Here is a 22,908-nt window from a genome sequence, read left to right as displayed (position 1 = left end):
TACTGGTAATGATCAGTGTGGCTAGGTTGTCTCACTATCGACTTTTAGCCTCTTTAATCTCTCTCAGTTTTTTCTTCCAACTCAAGTTTGGTTTGTTTTTTCCTTACCCTAACTTATACAGTAAGATTCCATCATGAATTCAGGGTTAAGGACACAATAATAAGTGAATAGTTTAATTGCCCACTACGTGTTTGTGTATTAACTCCAGACTACAACAGAAACCCATATCAGACAGCAGCAACATCTGGGATGTACTGAGCCTTGAACAGGAATATCAGACTAAGACCCTCAGCAGATCTATCTGTGATGATGGCTGTCTGATAACGGTAATGAGCATATAATGAGGGTTTAGGAGTGAAATGGCCATTCGTCCTGGACTCCTGATGCGCAGTCAGGAGGACCAGCCGTGCGTGTAGCGCTGTTCCTGAACGTCTCCTCCCCTGTTTCTGCAGTGTTACAGCTTTGCCTTCTTGCTCATCGTTTCTTGTGCCAATGCTGCCCTCCGTAAGAGTAAGACAATACTTCCATCTGCATAACACCACACTCCTCTCCTCTCCTGTCTGCCACCATCCTTCTGCTTGATATCCATCTTGTCCTGATCCGTTTGTGTGGTTTTGCGTCCTCTCAATCCGTCACCATTCATTCACGCCTACTCTCACGCTCAGACAGAAAAGCAAGGGAATTTTTCCAGTCAGTTTATTTTACGGAGAAAAAACACACCTTAAAAGCCTTTTTTAAACAAATTGATAGTTTAGAAGAATTTCTGACTGATAGAAGAAGCGGGACGGATCAAGACAGACAGTCATTTCATTTATTATTTTACGCATCAACATTCGCACGTAGCCTGGAGAGGAAAAAGCTGAGAACGCAATTGTGTTTTCTGAAAGAATTACTTAGCTTTGTGGACGGTGTCGCCGCGTTGAAGCGAGGGGAATTTAATAACTAATCCAACAGTGTTAAGTTTGCTGAGGTAGGCTACCTGTCAGGGAAATAAATAGCGAAGAAGCACCGTGGAAAGATACACGCGTCATTTCCAAGACACCAGCGCAACAAGCCAACACCATTACACCAGCCTGCTGCGTGGATGGCACACTGGGTGTCTTCTTCTCTTGAACTGGTGCAGAGCAGCCTCGCTGAGACCAGGGTCCAGCTGAGATTCGGGGCTTTCGGTGAGTATCCATGGGACTGCTGTGCGCACCAAATGGACTAGTCTATTTGTCCCTTGTCCACAGCGTACTGACGGAATTATTTTCTGTAATCTCCAATAATATAGTTGTTTTAGAACCCATGTGCAATTTAAGATTTTCAATTGTCTGCAACAGTGATGTCTTTTTTTGTATTTCAGCTCCAGTTGCTGAATCGACTGTGTAATCTCTTCTCGTTTTCTTCAAACTCTCTAACGTGGAATCCTCTCCGGCTATAGTTTTCATGGTGATTATGAAACTCTCTGCACAATTTGTTCATTAAAGATAACCTGTCTTCCCACAGAGCGATATGAAAGATAAGTTCCTTTCCTGAGGCCATAACTTCCACTCTGAGCTGACTCACAGAAAACTGCACCTCGGTGAGTAATTCAATTTCTTGCAATATAAAAAATAGGACCCATAAAAACCTAAAGTATACTCCTGCATGAGCATCTTGTCTTTTTCTCTTTTATGCTGGGCCCTAAACACCTAGTACATGGCGTATGTCCTTTTTAGTTTAGATACGGTGTGTGTTCAACACCAGGTCTCATATTGTCTGCTAACAGTTCGATTTGTCTGTTCACGCATTGTTTACTCTTTATTTTCCTTCTGCTTGTTTCTGTTTATGACTTTTCATTCCCAAGACAAAAGCAATGACATTTATGAGGAGTCTCATTACAAATTGAAACTGCCACCATTTGAAGAGGGAAAAAAAGTCTCACAAAACGAGTGGCAGCATCAAAGTGTAACTCATTATTAAGAACAAGTGTTTACTTGCCAACCTGAGACCTCTTCTCACCAAACAGGAACACGTTTGAGGACTCCATTTAAATGGGGAGGCACTTTTTTGTATACATTTGGGTGATTTTTTTCATTATTAAAGGTTGAAGGAGTCACTTAATGAATTGGAAAAGTGGCATCTTGCTGGGTGTGTCAGTGGTATAACTGTTAAACTGATGTTGTTACAAAGGAAAATGTTGTTTAATATCAGCGATGCAGATAATTGAAGTCCAAAAGGGGTTAGGGTTAGCAAGGTGAAATACATCCAGCTTGGTGGCGATGATGCATACATCCTGCATTCTTCAGGGACAGAGTATCTCTACATGTCTTTACATTGTTAGCTGGTTGGGACCTGGTGATTCAGAGAGGAATGTATGCCACTGAACTGTGTATGGCACCACTAGACCACATTCAAAATGTAGACACATTTGTCTCTATCGTACTGTGGATAAAAAAAATGTTATTCCTTCCTTCCCACCAGTTGGAGAGCTTGCTTTTACCATAGAAACGTCACCCACTCAAAATTTGTGCAAGGTTGTCTGCCAGACGAATGCAGGATTATATTAAATGATAGGAAGGAATCAATGATATCTCAAGACGACGCTGTGTACTATTCTTCTCATTTATTTATTGATTTTTGTTGAATAAGGATGTATCATCGGGGCCGAGGGTCACATGTTGCCTGTGCCGATGTGTTTCGCTGTCCATGGTGCTGATCCTGCTGATGTCTCACTCCGTTTCAACAGCAGACATGTGTTGCACAAAGCTGTTGCTGCACAAACACAATATGTTTGTCGTTTATTAACAAGGTAACAACAAAATGGACAACTCGTTGTCTACATCTGTGCTGCGTGGCTTCACCCTGAAATGTATCCTTGATGGAAAACGTGCACCCCTGTTATGCAGGTCAGAGTGGAGATTGCAGCTTTTCTCAGCTGCATGTCAATGAGAGCAGGTGGCGTACATGAAGCATTGTCAAACCTCTTCTACTGTAGGATGGCAACCTATTTTTGAGATGGAGGTGGTCTTGATATTTTAATTAGGAAGCATTAGATGACATTCCTTCGCTGTTTTTTTCTCTCTGTTCACATTGATGCAGATGCTAATCCTCTGGACGGTATTGATGCTGTACTCTCTGCTAGTGATTGCCACGCTGCTGCCAAGAAAGCCACTCTGAACTGATCTTAAATTGTCCCCTGACAGTGTAAATCGTTTAAGTAAAATGCAAAAAAGGGTGTTTAGCATTAGACAATATATAACACGCCAGAGTTGAGGGGCATGCTTCACCTCCTTTAAATCATTTGATATCTTTATCTCGGCTGCCTCAAAACAACATCGCTTTTCGTTTTTTACTTTCAGCGAGGATTATTTTTGGACTCCCCTCTACCTCGACAATACAAAGTGGACTGAGTCACTTTATCTCTCAGTACTACAGATGCAGAGGGGCATATTTCGAATGCTGCTTAGCACAGAATGACCATTACATGTGTGGGAGTTGGACAGGGCAGTTCAATACCAATGACTCAATGATTTGTAGTTGCCAATATTTCTGGCTTTCCAAACTCGGACCAACGAAAATGCTGGATCCCACGTTTGCATACAAACAAGTATGACTGTGAGCACTTCTGTGACCTTTGCTTGTCAAGGTTACTTCTGAACCCTGATGATGAGCCACCCAATGAAGGTGATTACCTCATCGCACAATTCTTGTTCTTCTATCTTTCAGAGAGTCCAAGCATCATCACGCTGCCATGTTTCTGAACAAGCGTATCCTCGCACCATGCATGTTCATGTCCTTGCTGCTGGTTCTGCTCCCAGGAGTCACTCGTGTCTCCCAGGGCAGCGCCAGCCTTGAAGATACTGACGTCGCAGCAGGCAACTGCTCCAGCACTGAAAACTGCACAGATGGCGTGGTGCTGCCCATGTGGAACCCCACAAACCCCGCGGTGGGGGACAAGGTGGCACGCGCCATAGTTTACTTTGCAGCCCTCATATACATGTTCCTGGGCATGTCCATCATCGCAGACCGCTTCATGTCTTCCATCGAGGTCATAACCTCCCAGGAGAAGGAGATCACCATCAAGAAGCCCAACGGTGAGACGACCACGACCACTGTACGCATCTGGAACGAGACAGTATCCAACCTGACTCTGATGGCGCTGGGCTCATCTGCACCAGAGATCCTTCTGTCCCTCATTGAAGTGGTCGGCCATAACTTCGAGGCTGGATCTCTGGGGCCCAGCACCATTGTGGGCAGCGCTGCGTTCAACATGTTCATTATCATCGCTATCTGTGTGCACGTGGTGCCCGAAAATGAAGTCCGGAAGGTAAAGCACCTGCGGGTGTTTTTCGTCACTGCTTCCTGGAGCGTGTTCGCCTACATCTGGCTGTATATCATCCTGTCTGTGGTCTCCCCGGGAGAGGTGGAGGTGTGGGAGGCTGTCCTTACCTTCCTCTTCTTCCCCATCTGTGTGCTCCAAGCCTGGATCGCAGACCGCCGCCTTCTCTTCTACAAGTACGTCCATAAGCGTTATCGCGCTGATAAGACCCGAGGCATTATCATTGAGTCGGAAGGAGACGCCATGTTTACTAAAATGGACTTGGAGATGGACGGCCAGGGTGGGAACTCCCACACTCACCCCAAAGAGGCGCTGGATGGGATGCTGGAGGGCGTGGAGGAAGGTGGAGGGAGCGCGGAGCAGGATCAGGAAGAAGAGGCCCGACGGGACATGGCTCGCAATCTGAAAGATTTAAAACAAAGGCACCCGGAGAAAGACATGGAGCAGCTGATCGAGATGGCCAACTACCAAGTGCTGGTGCAACAACATAAGAGCCGGGCCTTCTATCGCATCCAAGCCACGCGCATGATGATCGGAGCGGGGAACATCTTGAAGAAGCACGCCGCCGACCAGGCCAGGAAGGTGGTGAGCTGTCATGAGGCCAGTGGGCAGGAGGAAGACCCCAACACCATCTACCTGCAGTTTGACTCCGATCACTACCAGTGCTTCGAGAACTGCGGCTCTCTGAAGCTGTCAGTCACTCGGCACGGAGGAGAGAGTGGCTGCACTGTGAAGGTAAAAAGAAATTATGATAAATATAGCAAATGGTCAATTTGAGGGAAATACTTCATGTGAATCAGGTAAAGAAAAATACTTTAAACTTTGCGAGTTCATTATTTGCATTAAAACAATTCTTTTTTAAATAACAGGTTTGAATATGTGCAAATGAGGTAGTATTTACAAAATCATTTTGGATCTCCTTTTATCACTAAATAAATAAACATTTTGTGTTTTTAAACCAATGTTTTAAAACCTTGGGACTAAAAATAGGAATGAGAGTGGATAGCTTGGTGTGCGTAAGTGTTACTGAAGTGGAGATGTCTGACTCACAAATAAATGATTTTGATAAATGTTTTGTAAAATTCCATTTTGCAAGAACCTTGAAAGCAATCTTTTTTTATTATTAAGGGTTTCGTGAAGTAACATTAGGTACATTTAGGATTACATCTACAGACACATAGACAAAGGGAAATAAGCACCTAACTGAGTTTGGATGTTTTGGAAGTCTGAAAGCAACATGTAATGGAAGCTAAAAAAAGCCCCAAATCTCAAAATTGACCAGTGCATGAAAAACTGTATGTGGAGGACTTCAAATGTAATGGATTGCTTGAGGGATAACACAGATGAATCATTCAGATATTTATTAAAACTCCAGGCCCTACATATTTAATGAAGCTTCTTCCTTTGCTCAGGTGGACTACCGTACGGAGGATGCGACCGCCAACGCCGGCTCAGACTACGAGTTTGCCGAGGGCACTCTGGTCTTCAAGCCTGGCGAGACCACCAAAGAGTTCACCGTCGGTGTCATTGATGATGATATCTTTGAAGAAGATGAGCATTTCTACGTGCGCCTGAGCAACCCACGTATCGTGCACCGGGCTGAGGTCTCTGTCCTGGAGCCAAACTCCATCACCTCCAGCAACAGCGCGGGAGGGATCTCCAACGCCCCCCCCCAAGGCCGCCCTGGGCACCGCCAGCACCGCCACGGTCACCATTTACGATGACGACCACGCCGGCATCTTCACCTTTGAGAATATGTCCATGAGGATCAGCGAGAGCGTGGGTAACATGCAGGTGAAGGTCCACCGGACGTCCGGGGCCAGGGGGAAGGTGGCGGTGCCCTACCACACCGTCGAGGGCACCGCCAAGGCCGGCGAAGACTACGAGGACGTGTCCGGCAAGCTGGAGTTTCAGAACGATGAGACCATGTGAGTTTTTCCTTCTGTTATGTGATGTCTAGTTTTTGCTTCTAATCACTTCATCAAACATCACAGCCCACACGTTGGCGCTTTAAAGAGTTCTGCTGGATTACTGTAAATGATCTATTCTGGTGAAGCATTAAAGTGGCTATTCATATGCGTCATTGATACGTTGGCTCGGAGAACTTTAGATCTTCCAGAGGAATGATGTGGGAGGATAAGAGGATATAATTGTGCGGCAGATAACCGAAACAATGTGGCTGATGTAAAGGAAGGAGTGAGGGAACAGCTTTCTATGATTGAGTTAACACGCAGCCCTGTGGGATTTGGCTAGATGTTACACACTCCACTGCAGAAAACAAAAGGAAGTGTATGTCAGCGACAGAGAAGGGGGGAAAGAAAATCAGGCAGTTGACTGAACAGCAGCGGGGGAAAGGATGAAGGGTTGAGCAGATACGGAAACAGGTGCATTCAGTGAAACCTGTGTGATAGTTTCAACAAAAGCATTCATGGATGCAGCAGCAGAGAGGCAGATAAGGAAGGCTACAGAAAGTCTGAGGTTTTTCCAGCTTTCCCTCGAACATTGCACGGAAGGTTTGGTTGAATGAACGAGAGCACTTGTGGTGTTTGTGTTTTACGATGCGATGTGCATAGCCTCGCAATTATCCACGGCAGTTATTTTTGATTTGATCCCCAAAAAAGAAACCGCTCTTAACCGTACCGAGCTCATCACGTCGACATGATTCAGAACACAGAGCACTAAACAAAGGAATGGAAATGTGTCAGATGAATCCGTTTGTGTGAGGAGGATTTCAGGGCCCGTGTGTAGGCGTGTTGTGTAGGTCGGCTGAGTGGGAGGAAAGGCAGGTGAACACAGCGTGTCAAAGAGACTGCAGATCTCCCTATTTCTCTTTTGTCCCTCGCAGTGCAGGTGTGATTTTAATATATTCCTCTGTTTGCACATTATTCTGCATGTTTGCTTGCTTGAGGTGCGCTTGTCTGTGTGCATCTTTAAGAGCGCATGTCTGTGCGCCGCAATCCACTCTAAACCCACATCAAACAGAATGTCGCTCCAGAGGGGGAACCTCAAAAGAGCTTCTTGAGCATCCGGAGCAATTAAAGAGTGTGAAGAGGGGTTCAAGGAGTCCAACAAGTTCTCAACAGAGCGCGGGCGGCTACAGAAGCTGCAGTTAATGAGATAGTTGAGTATACCGTCGTGAAATGAGAGGCTGCATTCAAAACGGAGCATTAGCTGAAATCCTTCACCTACTGAGCCAAGACTCTGTTCGTCTGTCTGTAGCGAGCCGACAGTGACACAAGCAATCTGGCGCACTTCATATGTATCTGGAGTCATGCCTCTCTCAGCAGTCACTGTGAAGCAGGAGAGGAAGGACAGCGGAGAGCTGGATCACTTTCCATGACGAGAAAGCCGATGAAAAGAGAACACAAAAGCAACGGGAAATGCCAAAGCTGTGCTGAGCTACTCCTGTGCTCCTTTGAATAGCAAACAAGGCCTTAAAGGGGAATTCAGGGGTTCTGTAGATCAAAGTAAATACGGTTTGACTAAGATCTTGAGTCACACTTGCAGGTCCAGATGGGTCAAATCACAGCAGCTTCTCTTTTAATCCAAGATACCTGTTGTCAGACGGTAAGAGAGAGAAAAGCTGTTCTATATTTTCCACATGAAGGTATCAAAGCTGGTGTAGAAGGTACTGGAGCCAATTTACCCCGTTGAACAGATTTTAAGTGCCTAAAAGTCTTTGGACAGTAATGCATTTTGTGCCTGCTTTATGCTCCTCGGATGCTCCAGTCACACTGAATTTTTTATGAGGTTGTTTAATTTGAAACGTTCTGTCAGTCCTGTTAAAAGATGCAGCGGAAAAATAGTCAACGTCATCTCGAGGTATCTATGCGCGTGACTTTGTGCACCTGCTCTATGCATATGTGCTTACCGCTCAGCCGTCTGACAAAGTTCATCCTTCAAAACAAAGCTTCCACAAATGTTTCCCTGGAGCACTCGGGGCAAAGAGCTCACACTCGGCAGCGGGCCTCAAGGCAGCTCCGTGTGTGTGTGTGTGTGTGTGTGTGTGTGTGTGTCACAGCGATGTGTGTCTTTGTGTACATCTGCTATCCCGGTCGATGTGTGAGCGTGCAGAAGGAGCAGAAGAGGCAGGTTTTAAGCTTTTGACTCGGAGCCAGGAGGAACGGTTTTAAATCCAACTGTGCAGATAAATAACAATTTACCATCTCAATTCTGCACTGCAGTAAATAGATTATGATGTACGAACACAAGCATCTGAGCCAAGAGAAACAGGCTGACATAGAGTACTGTTTTACATTCCCTGTTTATGGATTAGAGGAAGATCTGCACAGACCCTTTGATGGTTGTGTGTAGCTTCCTCTTGTGTCTGTTTTTGCGTTAGCGCCTCAAAATGTGAGGCTCTACACACTAGTTGAGGCTGAGGTGGATAACGGGGGCAGTTACATAAGCACAAATGAAAGGGATGTGAGGAGATCACTTTCTCAAAAGGAGAATCAATAGCGTGATGTTCTTTCTTTCTCCCGCCTAATGCAGTCAGGATCAATAATATGCTGAACTTCATGACAAAAATGGATAAAAGCGGAAGCCGCAGAGTCAGGGTTGGCTAATGTTTACGCATTTGGAAATGTTCAAATCTTTCCCCAACAGAGTGCTTTCTCTGGGGACTCATCAAGGAAGAAGAAAAGCATTGCTCCATTAAAGCAGCGCGGATAGGCTTCCTTTTGTTAAACATTCGCTCTCATGTTGAATGCTCTCAAAAACATTACATTGCAACATTTTCTCTGTGATCTTGTTCGGCTGTCATTTTCCAATATCATTAGAGTTACTTTTAATAAAATGTATTCCTTTTTACAATGACTTACCTGTGAAAACATGTCATCTAATCTTAGTATCACATTATAAAAAATGGCAACTTTAATATGTTTATTAGAAGCAGCATATAGTTTGGTGTCTATAGGCTCGGGCCTCCACAGATTTACAGAGAACATCGAGTGATGATTAGATAACTATCCCCCCCCCGAGCCTACAGGTGGAAGCTGGGTGGTGGGGGGGGGGGGGGGGGGGGCCGGCGAGCCGCAGCAACGTTAAAGCAGCAGGTTTAGGAGAATGTGTTTGGTTGGTTGTAAGAGGGACGAGGAGCGTCACGTGTTGATGTATCATTGGTGTTGACTGCCTGAACTCGCTCACAGGCTTCGCCCCATTAAGGAAACCTGATTACTTTACATTACTTTTGGATTACCTCAATATCAATGCAATGCAACAAAAAGACATGCCTCAATACTTACATTATGGGACATCAGAACAAAAATTGAAAAAGAACATATTCTCTTTAAAAATGTGTCCTCTGCAGTGCTTTGTTTGTTTGTTTGTTTTTGTTGAAAAACCTGCTTTTTAACAATCCTATTCAGACGGTAAAGGTAAAGTTTCAAAAGGCAAACATTAAATCTAAGCAAACGGAAAATGTTGGTTTTAGTTTAAAGGGGCCCTTTTGAGCTTTTTGGGGTTGTCCCTTTCCTGTAGTGTTATATAGGTTTTTGTGCATGTAAATGGTCTGCAAAGGCTACAATCCCAAATGTCCCTCCAGAGGGAGCTTATAGTGCTCCACTTTGCGTGCTGAGCTTGCATGTCACACACTACAGTAGCAACAAATACAAAAAACACATAAATCACACTCATTAGGTTATAACAGTGCATGCAAAACAATCTCTTGTATCTGCTGTGGATATGAGAAAAACACATTTCATCATCGTGCTGCAGCCTTATGTTCACATCTACCGTACGCAGTGTTTTTGGAGCTGATAGAGGACCAGTTTTTTGCCCAAGGACACATCAGCAAGATAGACACATGCTGACACAATGACACATTGGTTTGATCCATGATTCTCCAACTGAATGGCAGTGCCCCGTTCAGTCAGGGGCATTCGGCATACTGTCATGCATTTATGCATTCACTCATTCTCCCTACAGGCTTAGTTTTTGTCAGGCTCTCAGGAGGGCTGGAGCCCATCCCAGCGTGGAGACTGCAGAAGGCAGAGATACTCTCCTAGGGTGAACATAGAAGCATAAGATCTGTTACTCCCATACCTACAGGCAATTCAGAGTCTCCAGTCCTCATAACTTACATGTGTGTATATGTCTTTGGTTGTGGGAGGAAACTGGAGCACCCTTATCCAACCAACGCAATGTGAGGGAGAGGGAAACTCCAAAAAAAAGGTCTAACAGCTGCTGCAGTCTCGATCACAAATCAATGCACTTTATTCCTCTATAGTTAACCTTCATTTACCAGGATAATCCAGCAAATGAATATACAGATACCATTTTGACAGACATTAGGCTGTTAAGAAATGTGAGAAAGGAAATGAAAAGTCAAAAAGCATTGATAGAATTTATAATCTCAGCAGAGATTATGGTTATTTCAAGGGAATCAGAGATCGATCAGAGAATGCAGTCGTGGCGTCCTTCACATAATGTGTTTGACAGACTCGATAGCAAGGTATGTTATCCACTTTGGATTCTCAGAAACTTTCCCAGGGTAGAGATGATAAACTGTGAAATGTGATATCATGCAGAAAGTGAGGGATTGACTGTCTAGATAGAATCCTACTGTGACTGTTGTAATGAGAGGTAAGACCTGCAGAGATACGCAGCTCAGGACACTTGATGGTGCTATTTGAACTGTTAACCTGATTCCTACACCATTCAGAAACTGAAAGAGTTACAGTTACAGTAGTTACAGGAACCTCATTCATTCCTCACCAAATGTCAATGGACAGAAAGATATTTTTGGAATTATTCTAACTTGCTGAGATGGCAAGGTGCGGCTTTACAGTGAGTTACAGTACATGCTGGAACAATTTATTTTCACCGTTAGCAGCCTTTACGATATGCTAAGCTAACAAGAGCAGCTCTGGCTTAATATGGTCAGCATGAACCTTCTTATCTCTCAGCAAGAAATGAATATTTCCCAAATGTTGAACTATTCTTTCAACTAGCTTACTAGCCGATCAGCTATTAGCTAGATAATTGGTTAGTTGGTAGTCTTGCAAGGCCAGTTCTCAAGAGAGTTACAAAGGATGCCACATGGACTTCCTTTAATTTACTTTAGAAATATGTTGTGTATATCCCATTACATTTAGAGCTCTAATGGGTAGTAGAACTTTTTTTTAAATAGTTCAGTATCTTGATTGTCCAATTCCAATGAGTCTCATTGAGCGCTGGCATATTTCTAATGGCTTCTTGATGATTCAGTTTGCTGTACAGTGTTCACTTTGTACATGTACCCTATTGGCAGTACACATGAACATAATACTAGGTGTGTAGTACGTTTTTCTTTTGGGGTTGTTTCATTAAACCAGAATGTTTTAATTGGCTTTATTTCAAGGTCCAAGGCTTTTATTAGTCATACGTACATAGCTACAGTGTAGTTATGACGATGACAATCTTAGGTCCCAGGCTCCAACAACAGTGTAACACAATTATATTAAACCAGTTAAAAAGAAAAAGAAACTGTGAGACTTATTCATCAAACTAATCATACCTTAGACCTCCTTTTACTTTTTGGGATTCTGTAGTTACTTTTGATTCGATAACATTTGGTTTTGGTATCATTACCCACATTTGTTTTCTGAAATTAGAGCAAAAACTCAGGCACAGGTTACGATTGAAATTGTTACCGATCCCAGCTTTCATATCTAGATCGTATTTGAGTGAGAGGTGTGCAAAATGTAAATGTGTTATTTTCCCTGCCAGTTATATATCCTGCGCAGCTTCATAAACTAAAGCAGGATCAACGGTATCTGCCCAAAGTGTGATGTAAGATACAAAAGGATGAATACAGTCCCTGGCAGGTGAATCACTACATTTTAGTCGATGGCCTTTAAACTTGCTGTGTCCCTGTACATATTGCTTTTAAAAATAACATATTGTGTAAAAGAAACTCTTTTATTTCCTTGGTAAGGACTGCAGGCGATACTGCGATTCCCTTTGCTCCCACTGGTATGACTATCCTTGACATTAGACAGCTGATGACGTATCGTTGGTGTTTCAAATAAACTTCTTCTCTATTGCAAAGCAAACAGCTCTTCTTTCTACCGTGTTGTCGAATCCTGAGTGTACATGAGTAGACAGAAATAGACAGCCACCCACATATCATTAGGGAGATGGAGGGAGAGGGAGAGAAAGACTCGCTGTGACAGTGTGGGAGAATGAAGCGGGGCATGCGGCTGAATATGTCGGTCACAGTTCGACACCCTCACTCACATGTTTTTGGTAGCACACGCATTTAAGGGCAAAAAGCAGTATTTTGTAAACACGTCTTAAGAGTTTGTGTGATCCTGCATGGATTCCCAGATGGGAGGAGCTTGATTTCCATAGAGAACAAGATAATAATTCAATTTCCAATGACTTATAAATGGATGTGTGTGGGAGGGGTGTGGGCTATCTCACTTTATTTCTCTAGTGCTCTAATGGGATTAATGGTGTAGAAGGCGTCCGCCCTCTTGTGGGGTGCTAGGGGAAAAATAAAATATGATTTTGTGTTGTACATGGTGTTCCGTACTTCAGGACTTTAGTTGGAAAAATCTCAGGCTTCCGTGTTCTTATCTAACATCTCTGTTTCATGATTCATTGTGTAGGCAGTTTACCTCTTGGCTACACTCTTTGTTTTTGTATAAAAGCATGTAGCAATACTGGATGCCTGGGATCTATTTTTGATTCAATATATTGCAGGTTAAAGTGGACCTATCATGCTATATTTGAATAATATAGTGTAGGACCATACTATATAAGGCATATTTATACTTTTTTTTTTTCAAAATACCAAACAGATCATGCATTTTAGCCATGCCTCATTTTGCTCAATTTGACATTTTTTTGCTCTGTTTTTGCAAGGGCTGATTCTGTGAGAACAGCACCACCTACAGGCCTGGTATATGTACTACAGCGTCTCCAGCGCTTTCGAACGGCAATGGCCGTGGCTGTCTCCTCCTGATTGGTGGAGTTGGCCCAATAGCCGTAGCGCCACTGTCCTGACGTCAGTAAAGTGTTCAAATCTGGATCAGTTTTTATCAGATCCGTTGCAGCCCCTTTTTTAGAGATTTGGGTATGGAGGAAAATAGAGAGGGTTGTGTTTTCTGACACTTGGTGAGTTCCCTGGAACACCGGGGACACATATTCATGTAAAAAAGACGTACAAAAGTGCATTTTGCATGATAGGTCCCCTTTAATGTATGTTGACAGCGTTGTGTATTTCCTAAATAATGCTAATCAATTCACTTGTCTGTTGGCTCCATCCTTTCCTTGTTCCTTGACCCCTCTGCTTACAGGAAGCTGCTGAATGTGAAGGTCATCGATGACGAGGAGTACGAGAAGAACAAGACTTTCACCATTGTGTTGGAGGAGCCCATCCTGCTGGATGTGGGAAAGAGACATGGTGAGCTGAGGACACATGCAGCCGCAGAGAGATTTTCATTATTATTTTATGGCTCGAGATATATTTGAATTTGGATCCTCCCTCGTTAATATTTGATTTAGTCTCTTACTGGAGCCGTTGACATGCATTAATACAAATGCCTCATGACTCTGGGGAAACTCTTAAGGTCTAAGGTGGGATCTCTTTAGTCCCTTAGTTTTATGATTGAGTACTTGTGTTTAAATTGTTGAACTGTCAAATAGCGTGGGTTGAAGGTATTACATTTCTGCATTTAAATGCCAAAAAACAAATACAATGAACAATGAAATAACAGTAACCGGGGGAAGCTAACTGTAAACACAAAATCCCACGACACCACTCTAGTTGGCAACACCACAATTGTGTTATTGCTTTTATTGAGAGCCCCTTTTGCAGCAGAAACATTATTCAGCGTTTAAAATCATTATATCAGGATTAGAGCTAAAAGGGACAAGTACGACCTTAATCATATTTGTTTAATGTGTTGAATTATCTGACAATATTGCAAAATACGTGATATGCTAAGGGGCGGGACATCTTTAAGCGATTTACCAATCACAGCAGAGCCAGCCAGCTAACCAATCAGAGCAGACTGGGCTCTGGTTTCAGACACAGGGTGAAAAAAGGTGCTGCAGCACAGGCAGTATGAGAAAAATAAAGAGCTTTTTGAACATCAAAGCATGGAGACATGTCACAGTAGAGGCACAAAATACAATTATGAATCTGAAAAAGAGGATAATAGTGCTCCTTTAATGATTGTATAACAAGCTTACCCCCTACCCACCCAACTCATGTCAACACAATGACGTAAATTAAACTTGTTTAGGTCATACAATACTTACAAATAAAGCATTGTTAGAAATAATCAACATAGAAAAAATCTTTTGTATACCTGAAATCAATTAGACAAGCAAATGGTTAATTATACTTCATTATCAAACAGTTCACATTGTAGATGGGTTTCCTTATCAGTAGATATGTTGTCTTATTAAGTAGCAGATCCCCTGTGTGGGAAATGACGGCTCATAGTTGACACACTTTTCTCACACTGTGCCGCAGGAGACACCAATGATAACAAGACAGGCGCGGGACCGGAGGACGTGTCAAAGATGGGCTGCCCCATCCTGGGCGAGCACACCACGCTGGAGGTGGTGATTGAGGAGTCCTATGAATTCAAGGTAACTCAAAATAAACAGCTATTTACTCCAGAGTGGCCCTCAGCCATCACATTAAGGATTGTGTACTTGTCTCAAGCTGCTGTAGGCTGATGAATGCCAATATGTAGTTTCTTCTTAAATGATTTACCATATACTGAGTACCCATTACAGCCGTTTTTTTTTACTTTAGAAAAAGCTGTCACAACCTTTAAATCCTTTAACTATTTTACAGACACTGTGCCAGCTCATTAACAAACACAACATCATGACATCTAAAACAATCTCTTTCAATCACCATGAGCGCTTAATCCATCCTGACCTTAGTCAGTTTTTGCTAATTTGTATTATTTTGTTAGAGCTGGGGGTATAAAACATTAATGATTTTATTTTTGAAGCAACCGCAATTATGTCATAATATTTCGAATATGACATATATATATACACACATCGATATAACTTAAGGATTCATATTTAATCTTTTATAGGGGGATGAATTATTTGTGATGTGCATGTAACTAATGGGTCTGCAAGTAGAGTCTGCCACTTATAATTTCATCCAACTTGAAAAGTCAAATAAGTTGAGAAAAGTGTATCATCCGCAGGTCTCCCTTGAAAAAGAGATTGTTGATCTCAATGGGATTTTTTTAACCTGGTTAAATAAAGGCTACAAACAAACAAACAAATGTAACGGTAATGCAGCATTTAAAGGGGTCAAAATTGGTTTTGAAATGGACTGCCATAAAGTGTGGGGTTGTACGTGCCTGGGTAAAGAGAACCATTACATAAAAATTGATGCAACAGAGGCTGAGATATATAAAAAATCTATGTATCCTACATTTCCCACAACGCAACTTGCTTATGTCTGCTAAATGTCCATGGTTGTGTTCGAAATCTCATACTAACGTACTAAATACTCCACTCCAGTACGTATATTCATCAATTACGTTTTCCATTCCCGGCACACTGAAGGAAACTAAAGGAAAACATCTTCTCTGCGTCACATGATGGTTACAGGTCCAAGCTAACATTGAATGAAAACAATTAATCGCACATTTAAATCATCATTTCCTCTTCCGAACAGTTAAATATATTTCCGTATTACTCAAAACAATGTTTAAGTGGCCCTATTATGCCTCCTGGGGGTATCCCTTTCCTGTAGTCTGTTACATAGGTTTTTGTGAACGTAAATGGTCTGCAAAGGCTAAAATCCCAAAGTTCCCTCCAGAAGGAGTTTCTCTCCCACACACTTCCCCCCCCCCCGCCCCCTGCCTGAAAAGCCTCGATTATAATTCTTCTGACCAATCACACCAGAGCCATGCCAGCTAACCAATCAGAGCAGACCGGGCTCTGGTTTCTGCTGCAGCACAGGAAGTATGAGGAAAAATAAAGACCTTTTTGAACATTAAAGCATTTAAACATTTTACAGTAAAGGCACAAAATACAAATATGAACCTGAAAATGTGCATAATAGGGCCCCTTTAAGTAATAAAGCCACCCGCCTCGTAGTCCACCATTGGCCAGTTTAAAAAGCCAAAATGCATTTCCAGGGCAGCTGGAATTTCAGATAATCTCACGTCACATACTCAGAATTACTTGCCAATGTAGTATTCATTTGGGCATTTCTCGATACTATGCAGTCAAAAGGCATTAAATAGTATCATAGTAAGAATAGCATATATAGTATGTTAGTATGCAATTTCAACAGAGCGTCCTTCATACTGCACGCCCTCATTTTGCAGCCTTTCTTTCACGAATGTCTTCTCTCCAAACTCAAACTGACATAACCCTAATGACATCACTATGACATCATCTGTATTATTGTAGCCTTGCACACGCTTCTGTCAGATACATTTCCGAAGGTTTTCTGTTGTCATCTTTTTGAAAATTAAAACAATCTGCATGTATAGAATTGGTGTTTTGCCGCTTTAAGCTGGAACATTATCCTGCACATATTCTCAGAGCTCCAGTTTTATGCGCTGATACTAACGGCTTTACATTCTGCAGCTTTATGCTGGCAATGTGCATTTTTCCTGAGGGATTGTGGGCTTTTGTGCTTCCCTGCATCTGTTTTAGTGACTCACAGTGCACCACAGAGGGAAGAGTAACACGGTTAATTGCACCTTAATTCATCATATTGGACTCCCTAGTCTCATAGGCAATGATAGGATTATATTGATACTGTGCATCACGTCCTTTTGCTTTCTTTCTTTGTGGCCGTCTGCAGAGCACAGTGGACAAGCTGATAAAGAAGACGAACCTGGCTCTGGTGGTGGGGAGCAGCAGCTGGAGGGAGCAGTTTGTTAGTGCTGTCACTGTCAGTGCAGGTGAGTCGCAGCGCGGTGAGATGTCTCATCTGTTTGTGCCTCTGTGAGCACCTGTGGAAGATTAAGTCTGCAGGATCTGTCTCACCGGCTGCTTCTCACCAACCTCACTTCAGTTTCTTTCTATGGTTTAGATACTTCTTTGTTTGAATCTATAATGCTACAGTTTAACATGAAAAAGCTTACCACACAAAAGCCTGCTTTATTACATTTTGGCATTTCCATGCCTATGATGCACCCTTTAAATCCAGACGGTTCATAAAAAATGCATGATGTGCTGATTTTACGAATGGGTAACCATAAAAACGAATCTGTCCAGCTCTGCCCGGACAACTAATGGCTCAGAAGGAATGATGCAGATGTATACCCTTTTTATTTTGCCCTTTCAACAGCCATTCACTTGGTTTTGTGAACCTTTCAGAGCTAAAAGCTGACTATGACACCAGAGATGTGTCTTCCTGTGTGCTCTTTTATATCAGGTTCACTTAGATTTGCATGCAGAGTGCATATATAAATAGAAAGTATGCTGCCTACCTATACGTATGTCTCAAGAACTGAGTCGCGGCTATATTTACAGATGTAATGCAGAGAGTTGCTCCCACACAATCGTCGGATGGCTTGAATGTGATGGGGGGGGGGGTTTGGGTATCGTCTTGGCTAGATTTGACTGTAAGACACGTATTTTAAGTTTAACTAAATCATGAAACCTGAAACTATTTACTCCATCATGATTTAATATCAATTTCCGACATGAGATGTAAGGTCACAGCTATTTCAAGGTTTTCTATCATTTGGCTTGTTTGTTATTACATTTTGTTCTGACAGTTATTACAGCATAACATCCATAATTACTTGATATATTATTTGTTTCAATTTCCCTTCAGATTTGGCAATTTGTGCACACTCACCCCATCATTTAAATACATGCAATTTCCTGTTTCTGCAAAAATACACAGCAGAGACTGTAAAAAAACATCCTAGCATAAAAAATACACATATTCTTTCATTGGAAAGGAATTTAAAGGGTTAAAACTCTGAAAAGGAATGAATATTGGGTAGTGATAATCAGGACTTAAATTGGTTAGAAGATTGTTATCTTTTGAGGATATTAGAGAATATATTCTCTGGTCTGATTCAGTTTTCTATACTGAAGGATGAAGACCGCAACAGCAGCATGCAAACGCAGGGAGTAAATATTTTGCAAGCCTTCATGCATCTTATCTGTGTCTGCCAGGTAACGACGACGAGGAAGACAGCGGGGAGGAGCGCCTGCCGTCCTGCTTTGACTACATTATGCACTTCCTGACAGTGTTCTGGAAAGTCCTCTTTGCTTTTGTCCCCCCCACTGAGTACTGGAATGGCTGGGCGTGTTTCTTTGTGTCCATTTCCCTCATCGGCGTCCTGACAGCTGTGACCGGGGACCTGGCCTGTCACTTCGGCTGCACCGTCGGGCTCAAGGACTCGGTCACCGCCGTGGTGTTTGTGGCCCTCGGCACCTCTGTACCAGGTGGGCGTCTGTCCACTCTGACAGGGGACTTGTCCTTGGTTACCTCTGTGTTTAGTGCGTGCTGTAGACTTGTGTAACCTGTGCTGTCAGAATAATTCTCTCCTGAGCTCTTGTCTGAAACAAGCTGTAAACAAAGAAAAAGACTGTTTCCCTTGTTCTCTCCGTGCTGCCTAATTGCATTTCCATGTCACCACGTCTTAAACACTGACACAGAGGCACGCAGGAGACCGGCTTTAAAACAAAGCTTAATGTGAAGAAAATACTGATAAATGTTGTACAAGGGGGGGGGGTTTAGGTAATTTGTGGTAAACAAAACATGTAATGCTCCACAGATCAGTCAGAAGCCATTTGTATGTACACGCTTTAAGAAGAAGAAGAAGAAGAAGAAGATGGACCTTTATTAAATTCAGTTTCCACTCTGTCGTATACACACATGCGTTTTTATACAGGTCATGCAGTACACACAGTACACACTTTTTACAACATGCACATACATATACAAATACACACACAGTTATATGCACACATGCACATGCAGTTGAGAGGTCAGAGCGGAGGCAGCCAGTCTAGCCGGCGCCAGTGAGCAGTTGGGGGTTAGGTGCCTTGCTCAAGGGCACTTCGGCAGTGGCCCAGGAGGTGAACTGGCCCCTCTCCAGTACCAGTCCACACTCCGTATTTTTTGGTCCGATCGGGACGTGAACCGGCAACCCTTCGGTCCAAAGTCCAATCCCCTACAGACTGAACCACTCCCGCCCACATGGCCATTTTTAGCTGGCCATGTGTCAAAAAATACTTTTAGCTGGGTAACATCGTCTTTGTCTTTTTGACCGCAACTAAATGTATTAACAACTTAAAGGAATGGTTTGACATGATATGCTTGTTAACTCTCTGGCACAGACTTTAATGAGAAGATCCATACCACTCGTGTCTGAACTATAAATATGAAGCTACAGCCAGGAGACAGTTAATATAGCTTAGCAGCAAGACTGAAAACAGCTCACCTGGTTCTGTAGAAAGGAAACGGGATATACCTATACCAGCACCTTTAAAGCTCAGTACCTGACCTGTTGCATCCCGCTCATGTAATCTGTGACCTGTGTGTCATTCCATTGTCAGCACGCTGCTTTACCCACAGAACAACGAACCAGATCAACTTCACCTTTCTCCCAGGAGCAAGCAAAAAATAAAAGTTAGTTGTCTATGACATCCCCAGCTTAACTAAGCCGACCATCTGCTGGACAAGATACAAGAGTTATAATCAATATTCATCTAACTCCCCTCCAGAAAGCACATTTCTCAATATGTTGAACTTTTACATTTGTAACTTGCTGCAGACTGGGTGGAGTTTCAATAAAACATTTAAATGCACGGCTTACCAACGGCTGGAACTGCGACAACAACAACGCAACTTAAAAATGACCAGCAGCACTGATCAATGTTTTCTGTAACTGTCGAAGTCTGTTCACAGTTTCTGTTCTACTAACAAGTCCTTAAACAATGCCAGAGCCCATATTGTGTTCCTGTTAGTGTTTACTTCCTGTCTGCCTTCTACTGTTAATTTCTCTAACATCCAACGTTTATTCTCTACCTTAATCCTTCTTAACAACAATCATTACTTTGCTGCAGCAGTGTTATATCGAGTATTAACAACCTCTTAAATGTCCAAAATGAGAATCGAGTATTCAACTACAGTAAGCTGTGTCATAATAACAAATACAAAGATTTTCCACAACCCAGCAACGTAAAACATATTCTTGTTCATGGTCTCTAACTGTTCTTTAAAGCATGAATACATTATTAGTTCATTATAAAAAGAAGCCATGGGGCTGGGGGGCCGCGAAGTGATAGGAGTTAAGAGACCAATCAAAAATACATTTATTTTTACTACCTATAAAAAATGATCCCTTACAGGACCAACTGTCATTTGTGGTTCTAAAGTCTCTGGTCAGAGTGCTCACACTGATCTCTATTACTAGCTCATTTGAATGAATCCTTTTCCTTTTCTTTTGATGCCTAATCTATACACCTACATTTCTGTTACAGATACATTTGCGAGTAAAACGGCTGCCATCCAGGACCAATACGCTGACGCCTCCATCGGCAACGTGACGGGCAGCAACGCCGTCAACGTGTTCCTGGGTATCGGGGTGGCGTGGACCATCGCCGCTGTTTACTGGAAGTCCAAAGGCAAGGTGTTCAAGGTGGACCCGGGCTCGCTGGCCTTCTCCGTCACCGTGTTCACCGTCATGGCGCTGGTGTGTGTGATGGTGCTGGTCTACCGCCGGCGTCCCAGCGTGGCGGGCGGAGAGCTCGGGGGCCCACGGACACCCAAGCTCCTCACCTTCTTCCTCTTCCTCTCCTTCTGGTTCATCTACATCCTGTTGTCCTCCCTGGAGGCTTACTGCCATGTGCCTGGCTTCTGAGGTGGAGGGTAACACAGAGCGCCTCCTCTCCTTGTTGCTACGGTCGACTGAACGTGTTTACTCTCGTTTTTTGTCTATTTTCACAGATGTTTATAACTCTTTGTATCATTAGTTATTATTGATACCGCGCAATAGGCTATTTGATTGACTTTGAATCTTTGGACTTTGGAACTTTGCTATGCTGTTATATATAGATTTAGCCACTGAAATTAAACTTTTTTTTTTTTTTTTTTTTTAAACACAATACATTGGATATTGATCCAATCATTGCTTTCAGCATTAACGGCATCCAACCTTCTGTCGCTTAAAACCTCTGCCATCGTGTCCTCTCTCTGTGTGGACAATTATTTTAGTTTGTAGTGTTAAGAAAGTACAAGATTTAAGCAGTATTTTGAAAGGTGTTGTAAAGTGAATTGAAGGAAAGTGCATGGAATGACATTTTAATGACATTTGCTTGAAAGGAAAGATATTACTGAGGCTGGAGTGAGGCATTTGTGTGTTGATATTTATTACTCAATCTATACATTAATTACTCATTGTGTATCATCAAAAAGATGAACATTGTGCGTGGGAGTTTTGTGAATGGATAGGTGTGTTTCATTTTGCACGTTATCAGATTAAGAGCTTCTTGGTAATCTTATTAAGTACTGTATGTAATATTTTGACATGATGTGGTGATGTGTTACTGTGAATCACTGCTGTGTCACAACCTTTTCACTGCTCGCCAGGGTAAAAATGCCTTCTTTTTAGTTACAACATACATCGACCTGGAGCAGAGTGCCCGCTTTAAATTGTACTATGAAGTATACATTATTTGAGCATTGTGTGTGTGTGTGTGTGTGTGTGTGTGTGTGTGTGTGTGTGTGTGTGTGTGTGTGTGTGTGTGTGTGTGTGCGTGCACTTCTGCTCTCCAGCACAAATTGGCGAAGGCATGGCACAATTTCCTTATTGACAAAGTGCTGTCTGCGTACAGAGAGGCGAAGGACAACTGTTTTCTTGAACTTTTTTTAACATCACTTTTAGAATGAAGCACAGCCACGAAAGGGGTCACTTTCCAGATGAGAATAGGAATAGTTATTAGGCCCTAATCTTAGCACAATCCCCAAATCCATCGTCTGAGATGAAAATGTGCCCAAACACATGTACAGTTTTTTTCCTGAGTGTCTTTTTGTTTTTCGCACAGCGGTTGATATTGAAATTTGTTTTTATTTACTCTCGGATCAGTAGAGCCATATTTATTGTAACAGTGTTATGGTAAAGGTATTTATATGACCAATTTCAGTTGTATTGATATGCACGTTTAATGTACAAAAAGTGGAAATAAATGTTGCTCATTTATAACGCTGTAAGATGCCTTGTTTCCTTATTCCACATTTCTTAATACCACTACATATTTAACTATTTTATTAAAGTGAGGTATTACAAAACCAGCTGTATGGTGGTTTGACAAAGTGAACAAACTTACAATTATGCTATCTATATATTTACAATTATAACGTACAAAATAGGATTTTCTAACCATTTAATGCAACACCTACAGCCTCTGTGCCAAACATATTCAAATCCTTTCGCTCAAGTATCAGTGCACCAATGTAAAAGTAATCCATTATAAGTGAAGATACACCAACCCTACATTACTAAAAGAAAAAACATATCATCATCAAAATGTAATTAAACTATAAAAATAAGTATTATTGTATAATTATCTTGGTAATACTGCATTAAGTCTTTACAATGTTGTTCTACTACTTGTATATCGTCTAGGTGGAGCTAGTTTAAACTACTTAA

General features: G+C 42.4%; 1 protein-coding gene across 1 annotated transcript; it reads left to right on the top strand.

The window, feature by feature from the left end:
* Positions 1-463: 463 nt before the first annotated feature.
* Positions 464-22,466, top strand: slc8a4a (solute carrier family 8 member 4a). Its single transcript, XM_034114313.1, is given in 10 exon segments — positions 464-1,169; positions 1,489-1,564; positions 3,691-5,038; positions 5,716-5,970; positions 5,972-6,231; positions 13,588-13,694; positions 14,772-14,890; positions 17,094-17,193; positions 18,425-18,697; positions 20,741-22,466. Coding segments are annotated over 8 exon segments (2,817 nt in total). The 5' UTR covers positions 464-1,169; positions 1,489-1,564; positions 3,691-3,715; the 3' UTR covers positions 21,121-22,466.
* Positions 22,467-22,908: the final 442 nt, after the last annotated feature.

This window comes from Trematomus bernacchii, unplaced genomic scaffold, assembly GCF_902827165.1.
Source record: "Trematomus bernacchii unplaced genomic scaffold, fTreBer1.1, whole genome shotgun sequence".
In the NCBI taxonomy this organism is placed as follows: Eukaryota; Metazoa; Chordata; class Actinopteri; order Perciformes; family Nototheniidae; genus Trematomus; species Trematomus bernacchii.
Note: the sequence above shows the minus strand (reverse complement) of the source record. Positions and strands in the feature narration are given on the sequence as shown.